The sequence below is a fragment of the Myotis davidii genome, unplaced genomic scaffold (assembly GCF_000327345.1).
Source record: "Myotis davidii unplaced genomic scaffold, ASM32734v1 scaffold425, whole genome shotgun sequence".
Classification (NCBI taxonomy): Eukaryota; Metazoa; Chordata; class Mammalia; order Chiroptera; family Vespertilionidae; genus Myotis; species Myotis davidii.
The window spans coordinates 1,662,733-1,681,558 of NW_006296413.1; the positions used below are offsets into that span (position 1 = coordinate 1,662,733).

At 44.2% G+C, this 18,826-nt stretch overlaps 1 protein-coding gene across 9 annotated transcripts in view; it reads right to left on the reverse strand.

The window, feature by feature from the left end:
- The window catches only part of PPP6R3 (protein phosphatase 6 regulatory subunit 3), an 82,267-nt gene that overhangs the window by 6,372 nt on the left and 57,069 nt on the right, over positions 1 to 18,826 (reverse strand). For 7 of the 9 annotated variants that reach the window (XM_015569011.1, XM_006771487.2, XM_006771482.2 and 4 more), the window contains 7 exons: positions 15,091 to 15,188; positions 12,982 to 13,036; positions 11,826 to 11,956; positions 7,819 to 7,940; positions 5,125 to 5,278; positions 3,521 to 3,627; positions 1,708 to 1,858 (listed from right to left, as the gene is read on the reverse strand). In XM_015569011.1, the coding sequence (XP_015424497.1) occupies positions 1,708 to 1,858; positions 3,521 to 3,627; positions 5,125 to 5,278; positions 7,819 to 7,940; positions 11,826 to 11,956; positions 12,982 to 13,036; positions 15,091 to 15,188 (818 nt within the window). The remainder of the gene's footprint in view (positions 1 to 1,707; positions 1,859 to 3,520; positions 3,628 to 5,124; positions 5,279 to 7,818; positions 7,941 to 11,825; positions 11,957 to 12,981; positions 13,037 to 15,090; positions 15,189 to 18,826) is intronic. The other 2 variants (XM_006771489.2, XM_006771484.2) reach the window with 2 other exon arrangements.

Genomic DNA, 18,826 nt, shown 5'->3' on the forward strand with positions numbered 1-18,826 from the left:
GGCTGCTTTTTGAGCATCTTTTCTTAAATTTTTAAAGCCCTTTTAGACGTCCTTGTTTATAAACTGCCTACTGATATCTTTTCTGGTTTGGGTTATCTATCTTTTCCTTACTGGTTTATAGGAATGAAAGAAAATGATAGTTTCTGGTTGATTTAGATACTGTCACCTTTACCCCCTCGATTTGCAATCTGCCTCTTAATTAGTCTACAGTACTTTACCAGCCAGAAATTTTTTTTAAAAAAATATATTTTTATTGATTTCAGAGAAGAAGGGAGAGGGAGAGATAGAAACATCAATGATGAGAGAGAACCATTGATTGGCTGTCTCTTGCACACCTATTGGGGACTGAGCACACAACCTGGGCATGTGCCCTTGATGGGAACTGAACCCGGGACCCTTCAGTCCGTAGGCTGACGCTCTATCCACTGAACCAAACTGGCTAGGGTGAGCCAGAAATTCTTAACATGGATGCAGTCTAAGTCTATTCTTTGCATTATAGTTTATACTTCTGAACATTTTCGTTTTGTTTTTAAAAAGGAAGTCTTATTCTGCTGCAGGCCAGAAAGATGCACTGAATTTTATTCTAACAAACATGAGACTTTGGCCACATCACTTAACTCCAATCTCATTTTTCTCCCCTGAAGAGTGGGAGGACACCCACTCTCATTGAACTTCTCAGGTTCTTGAGGGAAATCAATGAATGGTTAAAGCACCACACGTGGGTGCATGTCTCCCACACTGATCTTCAACCCACCAGGAACTAACTGCCTTTGAATGGAGGGCAGGAAGGCTCTGATTTCATGGTCTCTCACCCCACCCCCGCCTCCCACTGAGCCATCCCTGTGGGTCCTGGGCTCTCTCCCGCATCACATTGGCCTCTCACCTATTTGCGTGCTAACATCAGCTTTATTGCTGTGACTTTGCAGGGCAAGTCTCTGTATTTCATCTTCTTTATGGTTCTCTAAGCAATTTGGCAACCTTCATTATTCCACAGATTTTTCGGAGTATGTTTATCAAGTGCTTTTTAAAAATACAACTGAAATTTTTACAATGTCACAATATTCTCACATTCCTGAGATATATCCTTGGTCAGGACTTAAAACATTGCTGGATTTGGTGTGCTAGCTTTTAAGTTTTACGCATATGTGCCCACACATTGGCCCGCAATTCATTTTCCTCTCATGCTGTTTTGTAGTGGCCTCATGATGAGTTGGGAAGCACCTTCTCTTGTGAGGTGAAATGCTCTGTACAATATGGAGACCAAAGCTCTGAGCACTGATTTAAGTGCATTCTGCAAGTCTATAGAAGTTTTCTCATACCTTTTCAAAGCTACTGTTTTGCTATTGAATTCTAAAGACTGCATGATGTCTGAAGAGAGTGATCAGTATGATACTGAACCTTTGTGATGGGCTGTAGACAAGTCAATTTCCCCTATAACTAGATTCACCAATTTCTTATACTTGGTTATTTTGAATCTGCTAGACTGATACAGTCTTTTAAATACTACCAGACAGGGGCGGGCACTTGGGGACCCAAAATTTTCATCTCTTCATTAAGATTTATAGAGTTTAACAGAGACATTAGAAAGATGTCAGGCTAATGTCTGAACCCACATTTGAACCAAATTAAAGACATTAATACTTAAGGTTTCTCCCCATCATCCTCCCAACAACATGAAGCTGCCAGTACGATCTCGCCCCTGGTTACCTTTTGAAGACTGCAGTTTCTGTCTTGGCATCTACAGTGAGGCTGAGAGTTTCCTTCATGCCGCCATTCATCACTGTCTCAGTTACCTTGTCTGCACTTTCTGCATCCTCCTCTCCATCAGAGCTGGCTTCCATGGCCACACTACCTGTCACTGAAAACACACAGCTGATGGTCATCCACCACAACCAAACAAGAACTGTCACCCCTCGTCTGTGCAGACCCACCCACCCAATGTGCCATTCTCCTGCTTTTAAGGGTGAGATGGTTTGCCTGTTGTTGCCCTGGACAATTCTTGATGGGCACAGGCTTCTTAGCAATGCCCAATGGAGACGTTTGCTGCAGCACAGGACCAGTGAGTACCCTGTCTTACGAGCTCACACACCCAGCTTTCCCCAGCAGACCCTGCTGTTCCTAATGTTCTCCAGCCCACAGTACGGGGCAGGAGGCAGCGACAGAGGCTAGCCCCCCGCTTCCATCCACAGTACACACAGGCTATATCCACTGCCCTGTCCTCACTCACCTCTTTCTTCAGTTATCCCACTTGGGTCCTATCCCTTTTTCCCAAGTTACTTACTTGTGGTTCCTGGTGGATAATTTATTTCTTATACCATAGGGAGCCATCTGGTCTAGTGCTTAAAAGCCCAGGTCTGAAGTCAGATTTCCCGAACTGAAAAGCCACTTACCAGCTGCATAGCCTTGGGCAAGGCACCTAACAAGTACCTGCATTTTCTGAACCAGAAAATAGGGATAACTGATCTCACCCAAAGAATTGCTGAGAGATAAAGTGAGGTCATCTATACAAAATGTTTAACAGAATGACAAATAAAAGCAGCATCAGTACTGGTTTTATTACTATTCCCTGCCCCTTGGTTCATGTGCCCTCTACTGTATCCCCCCTTCTCTAAGAACTTACTTGTTTTTCTAATATTTATTTGATTTACTTAATCTTTATTGTTGAGAGTATTATAGATGTCCCCCCTTTTCCTCCATCCAGCTCCTGCCTCACAGGACTTACTCTGTTCCCTCCACATACCACCAATTCTCCCTCACATCCATTCACTAACCGCCCCCTTTCCCCCACCTCCCAAAGTCCTGTTCTCGAGGTTGAAAACAGTTCAGGGCCCATGCAAGAAACAATGTGTGTATTTTGAGTAACAAGAAAACTCACTGGATCCCCTTGACCATTTTGTCTGTTCATATGGTGAAAAGAAAATAGGCCCACAGCCTGAACCACACCGGGTACACACACATGCTCCAGCAAAGTACCCAAGGGGCAAAAGAACAGGGTGCAGGCTGGACTTGGATCGCACGTTAACTCTGGTTCTTTTTCCCCGGGTACTAGAGGCCAAGACCTGCTTCCTGTCTGCACGCTGATGGGACTGAGTGACTGACAGCTCAACATGCTGTGGTTCTGGAGTGAGCACCCAATTTCTTTTCTCAGTTTCCCAGTGAACATGAGACCTACCATCTCATTTTCCTGGCTACTTTGAGCTCTTGAGCCCAAGAACAGAGAGTCAAGTCTGGTTTTACTATAAACCTGTTATGGGATAAAGTCACCTTTTCAAATCTAGAACACTAAGCATACATTAACCCTTTTCGGTCCAACTGCGAGGCTGACCCGACAGACCAGGCACTAGAAGCAGGTCCAATGTCGAGCAATAAGAACACTAAAAAGTTCAACATTCAATCCCGTCAATTAATTTGGACCAGACTGTTTGAATTCCCAAAATAACATTGGACCGCAAAGGGTTAAGGCTTGAACAGCCACGAAATGACGGCCCACGGGATGTGCACCCAGGCTCTCTGCACCCACCTTCTGGCTGCACGGCTAGTGCAGCGACACTGGGAGTCAGAGGGTCCATTGGTTCAGCGCTGGTTTCCATTTCCACTGGAGAATTACTCCTTAAAGACTCTTTTGTGCTTTCAGAAAAGAGAAAATTCACGTTAGCAGTGGGTAATAGCCTTCTGTTACCATTATTCACAAAAATCCTTTGAAAATCAGTTCCGCCTGCTGGGAAGGCACCAGCAGTTGGTTACAGACTCCAGGGATACAAGGATCTACACATAGGCAGTAGTATCTGCACACTCAGCAAGGCAGTAACGCAGGAACTTCTCCCAGGCCCCAGAGGCCCCAGCTTCTACCTCACCACAATCACCAGCTCCCAGGGCCGGACAGCAATGGTGCACGCTGCACAGTAGCACCTGCATCCCCGTGTCTGTTCTACAGCAACCCTGACTTAAGTAGAGGCTAACTGCCCGGAGCGCCCCGCCCTCTTAGGATCCTGACTGAGAAAACACAGCTGTGCACAAGGGGAAGGGAAGTGAGGCGCTTCCACAGCATCTATCACCCAGTGAGAAAGATACAGAGAAAAGCAGGAGGTGGAAACGCGACTGTTCTGGACTGGAGTGAGGTTGGTAAAATAATTCATAATTTGGAGACATTTTCCACCAATTTTACTTTATCACTGAATAGTTGCTTACTTACCACCAATTACTTAGAGTTGCTATAAAGCAACATGGGTTTCTTTCATTTGTCTAAGATGGTAGCTGCTCACTCACCTTTTCAGTAGACAAAATAAAACAATGTTCTGCAAATCAAACTAGGCCTAACAAGACATGAATTCCATGGTAAATACTCAACTGCTGACAATATTGTTCAGGAAAATTACGAAATAACAGGCTGCTGTCATCGAGAATACAAATAACCCCAGGTGGTGTGGTGCTCAATGGCTGAGCATCGGTCCGTGCACCAAGAGGTCACTGGCTCGATGCCCAGTCAGTACATGCCTGGGTTTCAGACTTGATCACCAGTAGGGGATGTGGAGGAGGCAGACAATCAATGTTTCTTTCCCTCTCCCTTTCCTCTCTCTAAAATATCAATTAAAAAACATATGTATATATATTTTAAAGAGAGAATACAAATAAGACTACTCCCCTTAATTTACAGCACTAGCTGAGCTACAAGTGAGATAGATACAAGTCCATGATATCACTAAATTCGAGTCACATTTTGCATTGTTCTATCAGGTTCCACAGAGAAGGGCCTCTCAGTTCCTTGGCTTCCCCCCACTCCTCTCTCCTCAGTCCTGTCCTGACAGCTCAGTGGGGCCAGAGCAGGCTGGGAGATGTCCATCTTCATCAGCACCCTGTCCACTCGCTACCTGGGGCCAGGTCTTCCCAAGCTGCTGGTGCAGGATCTACTCCCTCCCTTCTTCCCCCAGCTTGCTCTGATGAAAGGAAGGAGGGTGGTAACTGTTGTTCTGGCAACTCAGAGCTATGGCAGTATCTCCTCGTGTTGATTTTTAGTCTTGTTTAAGTCACCATATCCAACTGGAATGGTGTGTGGTGCCTACCGCAACGCACATCATCCCACAGTTCTCGTATGGGAAGGTGTGGAGAGCTGGTACCCACGCTCACCTCAGGGAAGATGTGAACTCTGAGAAAGAGGCCCAGCCTGTCTCTTTAGCTGGCATCGGCTCCTCTGTGCTCCAGACGTCAGAGCCCACAGAGTCTAAGGGAGCACCGTGGGTTGTCTCCATGGGGACATCAAAGTTGGCTGACCAGTTGGGTGCTAAAGAGAGGAGGAATTTCATTTTGAGAACACTTCAGTAGTTTAATATAACACAAGATATTTTACAGAAACAGATTGGCAATGATTAAAAAAAGATGGGAGATGTGGGGGAAGGCATCTCCTTTCCCCAGTCACTGGGTAGGAGGGTAGGGCACCACCACCTGGAGGGCAGTGGCACAGCATCCACCCGCCTACAAACGGCAGTGCCTTCTGAGCCTTAGCCATTCCCACTGAGACTTTCCTCAGTAGAAATATCAAACAAAGGTGCAAAGCTACACAAGAATGTGCTAATCTAACGGCTTAGTTTTCACAAGTGTACCAAGGTCATAGTAACATTGTTAGGAAAATGAGTGAAGGAAGCTACTCCCTGTAAAATCTTTATAACTTTTCTGTAAATCTAAAATTATTCCAAAATAGTTTATTAAAAATAAAGAATATGTTGGCTACTCACTCAACTGCAGTAAGTTGGAAACAACCTTAATGTTCCTAATCCGCATCCGGTCCCATGTCTCACTGCTAAGGGACTAAGGGCCCCGCTGCAGTCTCCTGGAGTTAGTACGGACACCAAGCAATGGTCCCTCCTCTGTCGTCCTCATCTCAGAAATGGTTTCTTCTATATGCTAATGAGCTGACTGGTGGCTGGATGCCAAGGGAAGTCACTTTGTAGGAGGGAGAAGGGGCTGGAAGTTGAGCTAATCATGAATGGCCATGATTTAATCAGTTACTTCACGGAGCCCCTATAAAAACCCATGCTGGTCCTAACCGGTTTGGCTCAGTGGATAGAGCGTCAGCCTGCAGACTCAAGGGTCCCAGGTTCAATTCCAGTCAAGGGCATGTACCTTGGTTGCTGGCACATCCCTAGTGGGGAGTGTGCAGGAGGCAGCTGATCGATGTTTCTCTCTCATCGATATTTCTAACTCTCTTTCTCTCTCCCTTCCTCTCTGTAAAAAAAATCAATAAAATATATTAAAAAAAAAACTAAAAAAAACAAAACAAAAACCCCACGCTGTAGAGTCAGAGCTTCTGGGGTGGCCCATGACAAATCCTGCAGGGACAGAAGCTCCTGTGCTCAGGACCCTTTCAGATTGCTACTCATCTCATCACCCGGCTGTTCCTTTGTATACTTTACAATAGTCTTTGTGATAAATTGGTAGTAGTATGTCAAGGGCTCTTCTGAGTTCTGTGAGCTATAATGGAACCTAAAGAGGTCACAGGAACTCCCGATTTATAGCTGGTTGGTTGGAAGTAAAAAGGGCCCGTATCTCACTGTGACTGGCATCTGGAGTGGGAAAGGCTGCAGAAGCGAGCCTTCCCCTGGGAGATCCACCCCAATTCCAGAAAGAGAGTATCCGAACTGAACTGGAGGACACCCAGCTGGGGCTGGAGATGTGGTCCGTGTGGGAAAGCCCACCAGCTAGTGTCAGAAGTGAAGCTTGAGCACAGAGAGGAGCTTTATTTACTTTTAAGTCCTGCAGACACGGGCTGATTTCAGAGGTGGGTGGGGGTGGCGGGATCTGCATGGGCATCTGATTCCTATCTGCGGTGCCTGTCACCATGCCACCTGCCTGCCAACTTTGGATCTGACCTGTTTAAATGCCACTTCCTCAGAGATGTGCCCCTTCAGATGACACGAGGCTGATACTTGAGTTCAGTGCACACCATGCTTTCCCTTCCCAGTGCTTATGCTGAATCCCCAATCCTCTCAGCCGGTGTGGAACCCCTGTTCTCTCTCAGGGCTATTTCCTAGCACACGGGGGACCTCTAGGCTGTAGGGAGGCATGCTCGGCTAGGGAATCTGCCAGCTGTTAGGAAGATTACCCTAGAGGCATGAGACTGGGAAGCACCCGTGTACAACAGAAATGTTCCAGTTCTAAAGACCTATTGTGACTTTGGGCAAGTTACTTAACTTCCCCAAGCCTGCGTTTCCCCACCTGTTTAATTCCGATTGGGACTATCCGCGTACTGAGGTTCAGCTGAGGATTCAGTGAGGGCCTGCAGGCCGTAAACAGTGAATTAGGGTCTGTTCCATGCTTCCTGCCCTTAAGTCTGGGTGAGTGTGGCAGGGCTGCACTGATACCAAGAAGGGACGATACCTGAATGCTTGGAAATCTCACCTGAAACTCTTAGAAGTTAACTAATTTTAATAAGCCAGCTAACACAAGTCTTTTTAGCAAGTAGCAGGACATAAATAAGGGAGTTTTAGGGCTTCAAGAGTCACAAATAAACTCTGAAAAACCCCATTTAAAACTGTTTAAGCTTTAAGGTGTTTCGTCTGGCTCAGTGCACTCATGATTCTACAAATGACAACACCGGCTCATCTTTCCACAGCTGTGGTCTCTCCTCTTCGGCACAAGCACCCAGAGGACACAGTGTGCCATGGCCCCTCTGCAGACTCACGCAGGTGTTTCCACACCAAGAGAAGCAGCAGTGCCACCATCAGAAGTGTGACCTGCTTCTTTCTGCAGGATCAAATGACATGTGTCTCAAGGACTATTTCAACACAGATCAACACATGTGCTCGGAAGAAAAAGGTGACTCACGCTCACTGAGGTCCACCTCCATCTTGTCCTCTGTGTTGGCGCTACTGGAATCAAACAAGTCTTGTTTTGCCCCGTCTTCTTCTTCAGAGTCTGTGCTTTCCTCACTGTCTGTACTCCCCGAGCTAAGAAAAAAAGGGGCCAAAATGACTTAATGCCGCGTATCAGCCACCAGAAAATTCTACAGGTCATTCAACAACAGAAAACCACATTGCACTTATCAGGAGCTCATCTGTCTGACATCACTTCATTAAGACTCTGCTCTGTAACTGTGCTGCCTCATCCTTGGCTTAAAGATGTGGAGCACAACCTAGCAGCAGCCTTCCGACAGGGGTGCAGAGGTACCTTGTGCGTGTCAACCTGACGTTTCCTCCTGACCAAGGGTGCTGAGCTCCTCTTTCCTCTTCAGAAAACCTTCTTTTCTGAAGTTTTTGCTTGTCTTCAGTGCATTTGAAAACTGGGTTACTGTCTTCTTTCTCATGATAGTCTGAGTGCTTCAGAGCCTCTCCTACAAATCCTCTCAGACATGCAACTGCAGTGTTTTCCTCCTAGTGTATACTTTGTCCTTTCATTCTCTTAGTAGTGTCCTTTGAGGAGTAGAAGTGTTTAGTTTTGATAAATTTAAGCTCACTAAACATTTTCTTTCATGTATAGTGTTTTAATGTTATCTTAGAGATCCTTGCCTAACCCAAAGTCACGAAGGTTTTCCAGTATAAGCTCTAGAGTTGTACATGCAGGCCCATGGCCCATTTTGGAGTCTGAAGTACGCAGTGAGCTCTTCTTTCGCACACACAGCATGGTTTGTTCCAAAGTCCACCCTTTCTCCACTGAACTGCCGTAGCACCGCCATCAAAATCAGTTGTCTATGTATCTACTTATGGGCTCAGTCCAGTTCTCGTCTTAGTTACTTGAGACCAGGTTGTGTTGGTCTCCAATTTCGTCCTGTATGAAAGCTGTTTTGGCTATTCCAGATCCTTTGTATTTTCACGTGAGTTTATGAATCAACTTGTCAACAGCTACCAAAAAACGTGTTACAATTTTGTTTGGGATTGCACTGAATCGAGACCAATTTGGGGAAAACTGAACTCTTAACTATGTTGAGTCTTCTAATTCATAAACATTTATCATTGATCAAGTCTTGGTTTCTTTCAGCTGTTTTATAATTTTCAGTGCACAGGTCTTACACATCTTTTGCCAGGCTTATCCCTACGCATTTAATACTTTGCTATTACTCTGAATAGTATTGTGTAGCTATTTTGATTCTAACTGTTTGTTGCAATGTGCTGAAATGCTATTTTATGGACTTTGTATTGTGCAATCTTGCTAAAGCCATTAAATTGTCCGAGTCGTCTTTCTGTAGATTCCAGTAAATTTTCTGCATTGACAGTCATGCTGTCTGTGGATATATTTTTACTTTTTCCTTTCCAACCTAGGCGCCTTTTCTTTTTCCTGACTTACTGCAACGGCTAGATCCTCCAGCACAATATTGAAAAGCAGTGGTGAGAACAAATATACATCTCTTATTCCTGATCTTGGGGGGAAATCCTCTGGTCTTTTCCCATTTAGAATGCCCTGACCGGTTTGGCTCAGTGGATAGCGCGACGGCCTACGGACTGAAGGGTCCCAGGTTCGATTCCGGTCAAGGGCATGTACCTTGGTGGCGGGCGCATCCCCAGTAGAGGGGATGCAGGAGGCCGCTCATCGATGTTTCTAACTCTCTATCCCTCTCCCCTTCCTCTGTAAAAAAAAAAAATCAGTAAAATATATTTAAAAAAAAAAAAGAATGATGCTAACTGCAGGTTCACTGTAGAAGATTTTAATCAGGTTGAAGAAATTCCCTTCTATCTCCAGTTTGTTGAGAATTCTTAGGAATTCTCATGATGGATTCAGCCACATGCTTATTGACTGAATTTCAGATGTTAAACCAAACCAACTCAGTATCCCTGGAATAAACACTGCGTGGCCCTAATATATTATTGTCACATTTATTTACTAAAGTTTTAAAAAGGACTTTTTGGCTTTAGCCAGTATGGCTCAATTGGTTGGAGCATCATCCCAGACACTGGGAAATCGTGGGTTCAATTCCTGGTCAGGGCACATACCTAGGTTGTGGGTTTGTTCCCAGTCAGGGTGCTTACAAAAGGCAAGCTGACGTTTCTTTCTCACATCAATGTTTCTCTCTCTCTCTCTTCCATCCTCTCTAAAATCAATAAACATATCCTTGGGTAAAGATTAAAGAATATCTCATAAAGATAGGTATTATACCCTCCCTGTCAAATTTCTGGAAGTTCATGTATAGAACTGGTATAATTTCTCCCTGAAATGTTTAGGAGAATTCACCAGAAAGGTCTTTAATAGATACAGGACTCATCTGATTATCTTTTTTGCTCAAGCTTTGGTAGTTTGTATCTTTCAAAGATTATCTTAGTTGTCAGAGTTACTGGCATAGAGCTATTCATAAGATTCTCTTATTATCCTTTTAGTTAGTATCTGTGGAGTCTGTAATGATGTCACATCTCTCATTCCTAATATCAGTAATTTGTAACTTCTTTTTCTTGATCATTCTATCTAGAGGTATATCAATTTAATTAATCTTACAACTTTTGATAACAATTTTTCTCTACTGTTTTTCTGTTTGATGAGATCATTAATTTAAGATGCTTCTTTTTTGAAAAAATAACCAGTTAGGGCTAAAATGATCCCTTCAAGTGCTGTGTAGCTGCACCCTCCAAATTCTGATATGCTGTGTTTTTATTTTCTTTCAAGTCGAAATACTGTGTAATTTTCCTTTTGATTTCTTCTCTAACTCATTACGAGTTATTTAGTTTCCACACTTCTGGAGATTTTCTAGAGACCTTTCTGCATCTTTCTAATTTAAGTGCACTGGCGTCAGAGAACATGCCCTGTATGACTTGAAACCTTGGAATTTGCTGAAACTTGCTTTATGGCCCAGGTACGGTCTCTCTGCATAACTCTTTCATGTGCACTTGCAGAGAATGTGTGTCCTGCTGCTGTTGGCTGGAGTGTTTCACGAATGTCCAGAAGACCAGACTGGTTGGTCGGACTGTTTTCTGCCTATTGTCTTATCAATATCTATGGATTTGTCTACTTCTCCATGCAGTTTGATCAGTGTTTCTCCATGTACTTTGAAGCTGTTATTACGTACACCAACATTCAGCTGTTGTTCTCTTAACTATAAAGATTCTGACAATGAATACTCAGATAACAAGAACTCCCTGTGTACAGAAGCAAATCTATTTAGGTTCCTATGATATAGTGACTTAAACATTTGGGGGAGATGCCCTGATCAGTTTGGCTCGTGGATAGAGCGTCGGCCTGGGGACTGAAGGGTCCCGGGTTCGATTCCGGTCGAGGGCACATACCTTGGTTGTGGGCACATCCCCAGTAGGTGGTGTGCAGGAGGCAGCTAATCGATGTTTCTCTCTCATCGATGTTTCTGACTCTCTGTCCCTCTCCCTTCCTCTCTGTAAACAATCAATAAATTAAAAAAAAAAACATTTGGGGGAGAAAAAATACTGAACTAATTCTGATGGGTATCAATTGACATGAGTCTGTCTCCCCAAGTTAGATTAGCTTTTAGAAACAACTTCTCCATCCTTGGGGAAATGCTCAGTCTGTGTAAGGAACAATACATAACCCAGCTGCTGCTGCTATTACTGGTGAGGAACAGTTATTCGAAGCACTCTGTGACCACATTCCCAGGCATCATTTCCCAGTCAGGAGAGGCTATGTCACAACTTTTCACGAACCACACATAAGCACACCCAGCATTTTCAAGCAGGTCACCTTGACTCGTCCATTCTCCTATCACCCTACAGATGGGAATACTAGCACCAGCTCACAGCAGTTATCCAGGGTATTTCTGATCATGACAAACGCTTTGGTTTCTAGGTCAGATACACATGCTTGGAGAGGATTCAATGATTCCTATTAACAATCTCTGCTTTATGCACTGGATGTTATTGCTAATGGAACAGACTCTGCTTTACCTGGACCGTCTTTGGGATTCTGGTGTAAATGCAATGTGCTTCTCCTCCCAGATGTCTTCCTCATCAGAGCCGCCATCATCAAACTGCTGGATTCTTTCCTTACAACATGCTTCAAATAGGGCAATGTTTCCCTAAATAAAAATGAGGAGGAAAAGAACAAAATTTAAAGCTCAAATCTCCCAAAGTGAACAATGTAAATTGCATTCTTCTATTTCCTTTAAAAAACAGTGCTGCTCGCATACACCAAAATAAAATGCAAATATCTAATGTCAGCTTCTGTGGAAGCAATGACAAAAAGTTCCCCACTAAGATTGGATTCAAAACTAGCATACAAGCCAGGACTGTCCTTGTGGACTCACGTTCAACTAGTAAAACACCTCGCCCGCCTGCGATGCAGTCTCAGGTCTGTCGGAACACAAAAAGCAACCTGTATTTCCTCAGCTTTTCCAGTCCAGCTAGCAGTGATGGGCACCAACTGGAGCCAGCACTTTCTACCTTATCACATCAGCCAATAAACCAGTGGTCTCTCATACTGATCAACCTAAAATTCAAGAATGTGTCACCTAGTCGGTTTGGCTCAGTGGATAGAGCATCAGCCCTCGGACTGAAGGGTCCAGATTCAATTCTGGTGAAGGGCACATTACTCAGATGCAGGCTCAATCCTGTGCGGGAGGCAATCGATTGATGTGTCTCTTTCACATCAATGTTTCGCTCTGTCTCCCACCCCCCCTCCACTCTCTCTAAAAAGTCAATGGAAAAATATCCTCAAATGAGGATTAATAACAACAACAAAGACTGTGTCCATTCAAGCGACACTAATCCACCAGATCAGTTACTGATGTGGGTGACTTGATGTTTCAGCACTGCTTGGGGCTAAGAGGCTGGTGCTGATCTGGCCCAAGTTCTGCTGACATACAGCAGAAAAAGGCTGCAGGCTAGCATCAAACTGCATTCTTTGAAGCTAAAGGTCTACACTGTAATCACAAGTGACCTGGTTTTATTAGCCCTGCTGCATCTTAGGCACAGGGCAGGCAGGCATGTGAGTGGGTGAAAAAGCACCAATCTAAGACGAAGCTTGTTGGCCCAGAGCCCCTGATGTACACAGCACCCAAATGCAGCCTGACTCACCCATTCCCACTTCTAAGTTAATACTTACACTTTCATTTGTATTGAGGGTGAAGTTGATGTCTGATACCCGATCAAAAGAAACACTGTAAACAAAATGTAAGTGTAGAAATAGTTAATTATCTAGACTCACAGAAACAGTATTCATAAAATTTTCCAAATTTAAAATATTTACACTATCATTAAAATCTGCATACATTAAAAGAACACATACCCTTCTTGCATTAAATGATACCCCCTCCTCTGGAATTAAGGGATTTACATAAAATGGGAAGGCTGGCCAGCTGGTGTGGCTCAGCAGTTGAGTGGTGACCCAGGAACTAAGAGGCTGCCAATTCGATTCCCGGTCAGGGCACATGCCCAGATTGCGGGCTCAATCCCCAGTGGGGGCCATGCAGGAGGCAGCCAATCGATGACGTCCTCTCTCATTGATGTTTTTATCTTTCTATCCCTCTCCCTTCCTCTCTCTCTAAAAATCAACAAAGAAATATTTTAAAAAGAGAGAATTTTTTTTTTTTTTAATGGGAAGGCTGAAATAGAAGCCTTTTGAGAAACAATAAACACACCCTCAAAGACATCCTATAAAAGATTTTTAACATCGATGGACAACTATGGCTCCATAACCAGGAAAAGGTTACTCACAAAGAAATAAGTCAAAACGTAAAAAGCAGCCAAACCGGTTTGGCTTAGTGGATAGAGTGTCGACCTGCGGACTGAGAGGTCCCAGGTTCGATTCCGGTCAAGGGCATGTGCCTTGGTTGCGGGCACATCACCAGTGGGAGTGTGCAGGAGGCAGCTGATCGATGTTTCTCTCTCATTGATGTTTCTAGCTCTCTATCCCTCTCCCTTCCTCTCTGTAAAAAATCAATAAAATATATATTTTAAAAAAAACACAAAAAAAACGTAAAAAGCACACAAAAGTTCTTCAGGTACAGCCAGATTCATATACGGAAGACACAGACACCCCTGAAATCTTAGGCTTGAATACGGCATTAGGAAGAAAGTAAGGAGTAAGACAATTCAGAGCCTGGTGACATAATTTAACAGGTGGGGTTCTCTCATCATCTTAAGAGATCTATTCTAATCAACCATTATTTTATTTTAGGTCCCCCAATACAAATGTTAAGAGAGTATGGAATCCTAACAAGTAGCATTTAATGAGTGCGGACAGGCATGTGCAGAGATGCTGTGTGGGGAGCCGGCAGGTTCCAGTGTGTGCACCCCTAGGGTTCAGACAGGAATGCTCCCTTTGGATTTCTCAGGGCTATTGACAGCTTTCCACCCCAGTGGCTGACAGTGGAGCCTGAAGCGCAGGGTGCCAACGTGGCCTACTGAATGGCAGTTACAGTCAGTTGGAATGTCTTTTAGCTTCTCCCATGCCTACACTGTAGCTGTGATAGACAACAGCCTCCACTGGCTGTAGTTCCACAAACTATTGCGAGGAACCACAACAATCTGGTATTCCTGAGCATCGTCAGGGAGTCTCCTGTGAGAACAGCCACCCAACATTCAAAACTTTGTTTTCAATGAGCTGCTACCGTCTCTGAAACACTTTACTCCCCCAGGGAAGATGCCAGGCCGCCTGTCTCCATTTCTGAGGGCTACCCACACAGCTTCTATCTGTTCCTTTTCGGCAGCACCAGCAATGCCCCCGCTGTGCTCCTCTTACCCCGACTGCGGAATGAGTGGTCTGGCTGCCTGGCTCCTGCAAAAAACCCAACTCTGCCTTCTGGCGCATACCCTAGAGAAGGGAACACAGGGTGGAGCTGCTCCTGCGCCCTCTCTGTGTGCTGTAAGGGAAGGTGCTGCTCAGGCCTGGGAAGTAGCACAGGGGTTTCCTGCGTTAGTTCTGCCACCAACGCCAACGACTGAAGAGCAGCAGAAGGAATTACGTTTTAGTAAAAATAAACTTCTGTGAAATAGGTCAAGCCCAAAGGCAATCCGTCTTAGTGGGAGGCTATCTAATTCCTCCCTGTCCTGTGCGTGCTGCACGGCCTGACAGGTTAGAACTAATCTGGAAGGGTAAGTGCCTCCTGACTCATGGGTGCAGACAAGTTCCAAGAATCCAGGAAAATCACAAAATGTCTCATGAAGAGCAGGAGCACACGAAACAATGATGGAAGCAGGAAAATATACTCACTTGCCAATGTCATCTTGATCTGCAAACTTCTCATCGTTGAAGCCAAACTGGTCAATAAAATTGGACGTCATTTGTTGCATCTGATAATCAGAAAAGGCCTGGCAACCCCAGGACCAGTGACAGTGATATAATGATTCTAATGACATTCTACAGACTCTTGCCCACTGTGTTTCAGAAGCCACCTTATTTATCTAGCCGTAGGGCTTTAAAAGTTGGTGTTTTCTAAGAAAAATTTCAAATAATTTCAGACATAATTTACCCAAGAGGAAATGTTTGGAATTTGGTCCACAAGTCATTCTAATGCATATGTCACTGTAATAAATGTTAAGGGACCACTCTGTCTCCTACTGCAAATTATCTTGAGAGAGGATTGGGTTGTCTAGTTGAAAGACATGATTCAAGTGACATGTGACAGTCTGAAATTATAAGGTGTATTGGCTACCTCTGGACACCACCAACCTTCTCATTAAGATCCAACAAGTGACCACCTCCCCTCCCTCCCTGCGTCCCCTGCCCCTCCCATTACAACCACACAGCATTAGAGAACATCCACGACCCTACAAACACAATGTTCATTTAAAAAAGAAAAAGATTAAAGTTTTAGAAGTTGGAACGAGTATAAAATTAACTTCTATCCTACCTACCTTAGAGAGAGGACAGAAAGTTCTAGTACTAATCCAAAACCACTCTGAAAAGTCTACAACACTGTTTCCTACACCACTTCTGGAGAGCCCAGCTCACGTGGGTTTTCTTAGGTAGAAAATGGGGGAATGTTAAAATGAACTCCATAAAAATGTTGATATTCTAATTTAAAAGAACAAGCAAGGCCAGGGCAAGTGAAACAGGGAGTGTGTTCTATGCTATGGATCAGGAGTAAAGAATTTATGAATATAAACAAGTACCACTCCTCACTCTACCCCAAAAGTAAATATGGAGACGAAAAACAATGTGTGTGATGCCCGTGGACAGATAATGAACAGCAGGTGGTGGCTGAACTAAAGGCGTCATTCCTGAGGCCACTTGCTGGGAGGGAGGCTGTAGCCGAGTCAGTCCTCTCTGAGCAGAGATCGTGGATTCCATCCTGCAAATTGCTGCAGACATGCCCTGCCCTTCCTTCCTGGTCATTCATTCTGGGGGAAGGGAATTATGGCATGAATAATCCAAGTTGTGGGTAATTAAAAAAATAAACCTTATATTTGGCTTTGGAAGGCCTCTTAGGTCTGAAAAAAACTTTATCTACTTTCCTGCAACCTAAAACCTCGCCTTTTGCTTTAACTCTGGATACCCACTGCCACCTCTGTTCGTTCTCACACTGTCAGGCGGTCCCTTCTTGCCCAGACATGACACTCTATGAGCACATGGGGCACAGGGCCAGCCTTGCAGGCAGCGGCTAGGAAGGCACACCAAGGCTGGGTTGTGGGAATCTGGGACCGAGTCTTGAATATGGTATTGGAAAATATGATGTGTAGCATGGCGATTCATTAAGTCAAAAAGGAATAAACCAGCTGTCTTTTTCAAGTTAAAATAATGCTTGGTAACTTCAAAGACGTGCCAGAGAATGAGTCGTCTTTCTGAGGGAGCAAGCAGCATAGCCCAGGCTCTGAGTTTATAGGAAATCTGGTCACACAGGGAAAAGGTCCTCCTCAAATATTGTGTTTGGCCATTTTTTCCTTTATTTATTTTTTTTGTACTTCTGGAGATCCTACTGTAAGTGTTTTGGGTGTAAAAGGAAAGAAATATTACCAAAAGTATTCCTTTAAATGCTTCCTGATGTTTTAGCTGCTTCATAAACAGAATGCAAATTCTAAATGTATAGTAAATGTGTATGTCAATGCCTACATTTATGTACATACAATTGTCCCTCAGTATCCATAAACTGGTCCTCGAACCTCCTTGGATACCAAAATCCAAGGATGTTCAAGTCCCTTACATAACTGTGTAGAGTATTTGCATGTAAAACACGCACATCCTTCTGCACACCTTAATTCACCTGTAGGTTACTTATACCTAACACGATGTAAATGCTGTATAAATAGTTGCTATACTGTATTGTTAGTCCTCATTAATGCTAAGTCTATTATAGCTTCTACATAGATATAAACTAGCAAAGAACTTCAGGTTTCAAACCTGATTTTCACTAATAAAGAAAGCATCAAGGCTTACTAAACCCATGTAAGTGAAGATGTTACTGTATTCTAGTTAAAGCTACATAAAAAGTGCTTTGAACTCTGAGGAATCCAAATCTGGAAAGCACACATGGCTGTCTAGCTATTAAAATCTTTTCATTATTAAAAAACAAAAAAAACATATTTCCCAGAACTAACATCCTGGCCAAAGTCGGGATGTACAAGCCCAATGCTTCATTAAGCAAATCTCTTTGGTGGTGCCACCTGGGAAATAGACACCAGGCCACTTTGTCTGACCTGCCTGCCTGCCTGCCTGCCTCTTGACAAACCTGTCTGGAATGAGCAGGAGCAGGCTAGAGGGAGACCTTCTCACCCTCCACATCAGTTACGCAGAATTACAAGGAGAAAAAGTCAAACACCAGCAGCGAGGAAACCACAGGAGCGGGAGGCAAAACAATGCCCTGAGGCAAACGTGTCTGCACGGGTGACATGCTCAGGCTGTCTAATGACCTTCCCAAGATCTCTACCCTCGGGACTTGACCAACATGAGACCGAACTTCAAATGTGAACTAGAACTTGAAGTTCTTATTCATATGAAAAAGAGCTCTGGACTAAAGTAACCTAGGCTCATATTCTCAAATGAAAAAGAAAAAATGCTTTAGAACCCATTTCTTACTTTTAAAATGATCCATGATTGGTTTAAACATGCAAAACAAGTTTACTGAATGCCTGTCAGTCAGGAAAGAACAGTTACTCTCCTACTTTTAGAGGGTTACACAAAGTGGACAAAATCCACAGGAATAAGCCTGGTGAGAGCTGTTACTCAGGCAGTTTTGTGACTGAGTTACTTCATGTGCACATCAACAGTCTGTCAAACCACAAAAAAGTCAGAAACTTATCCCAGAGCAATTATAACCCTGGAACCAGGTTTCCTGAGAAATAAGGGATCCATTTCCAGACCCCTACACCCAACCACTCCTTGATTAAATCAGTGGCCCAAAGCTCCAAGTTTATTAGCCTATGTATCAAAAGAAGTTTAGGGGACTCTTCGTCTTCAAGTTATTTCAACAGGTACAAAATCACCGTGGTAATTTACATTCTCCACCACCATGCTTCACTGTGGGGCGGAGCAATGTGTAGCATGGGGTTCACACTAGGTTAAGTGGACATTTCAGTACTCTACTGGTGCTGCAGTGGAGGGGAAGACTGACATCAAAGTGCTTCTTGGGGTAGCACTAGAGAACTCGGGTCAAGAAAGGATTGCTTGCAGGCACGGGGGCTCACAGCAAGCCAGGAGGGCACCCGGGGGGCAAGTGCTGCGGATCCACAAGCCAACGTGGAACAGTGGCAGTGAGGGGGTGCTGCCATCCATAGGAAGGCCCTGCTGCTCAATAGCATCCCCTATAGGATGGCTGTTCCCTGTTCCTAACTTTGGGAGGCTGGCTTCAAATTCAAGAGCAGCAGTGCCAAGAATCAAAAGAGAGCCCTGGTTGGTGTGGTTTGGTTGGGCATCATCCTATGCACAGAAAGGTCTCCAGTTCATTACCTGGTCAGGATATATGCCCACGATGCCGGTTCGGTCCCTGGTCGGGGTATGTGTAGAAGGCACC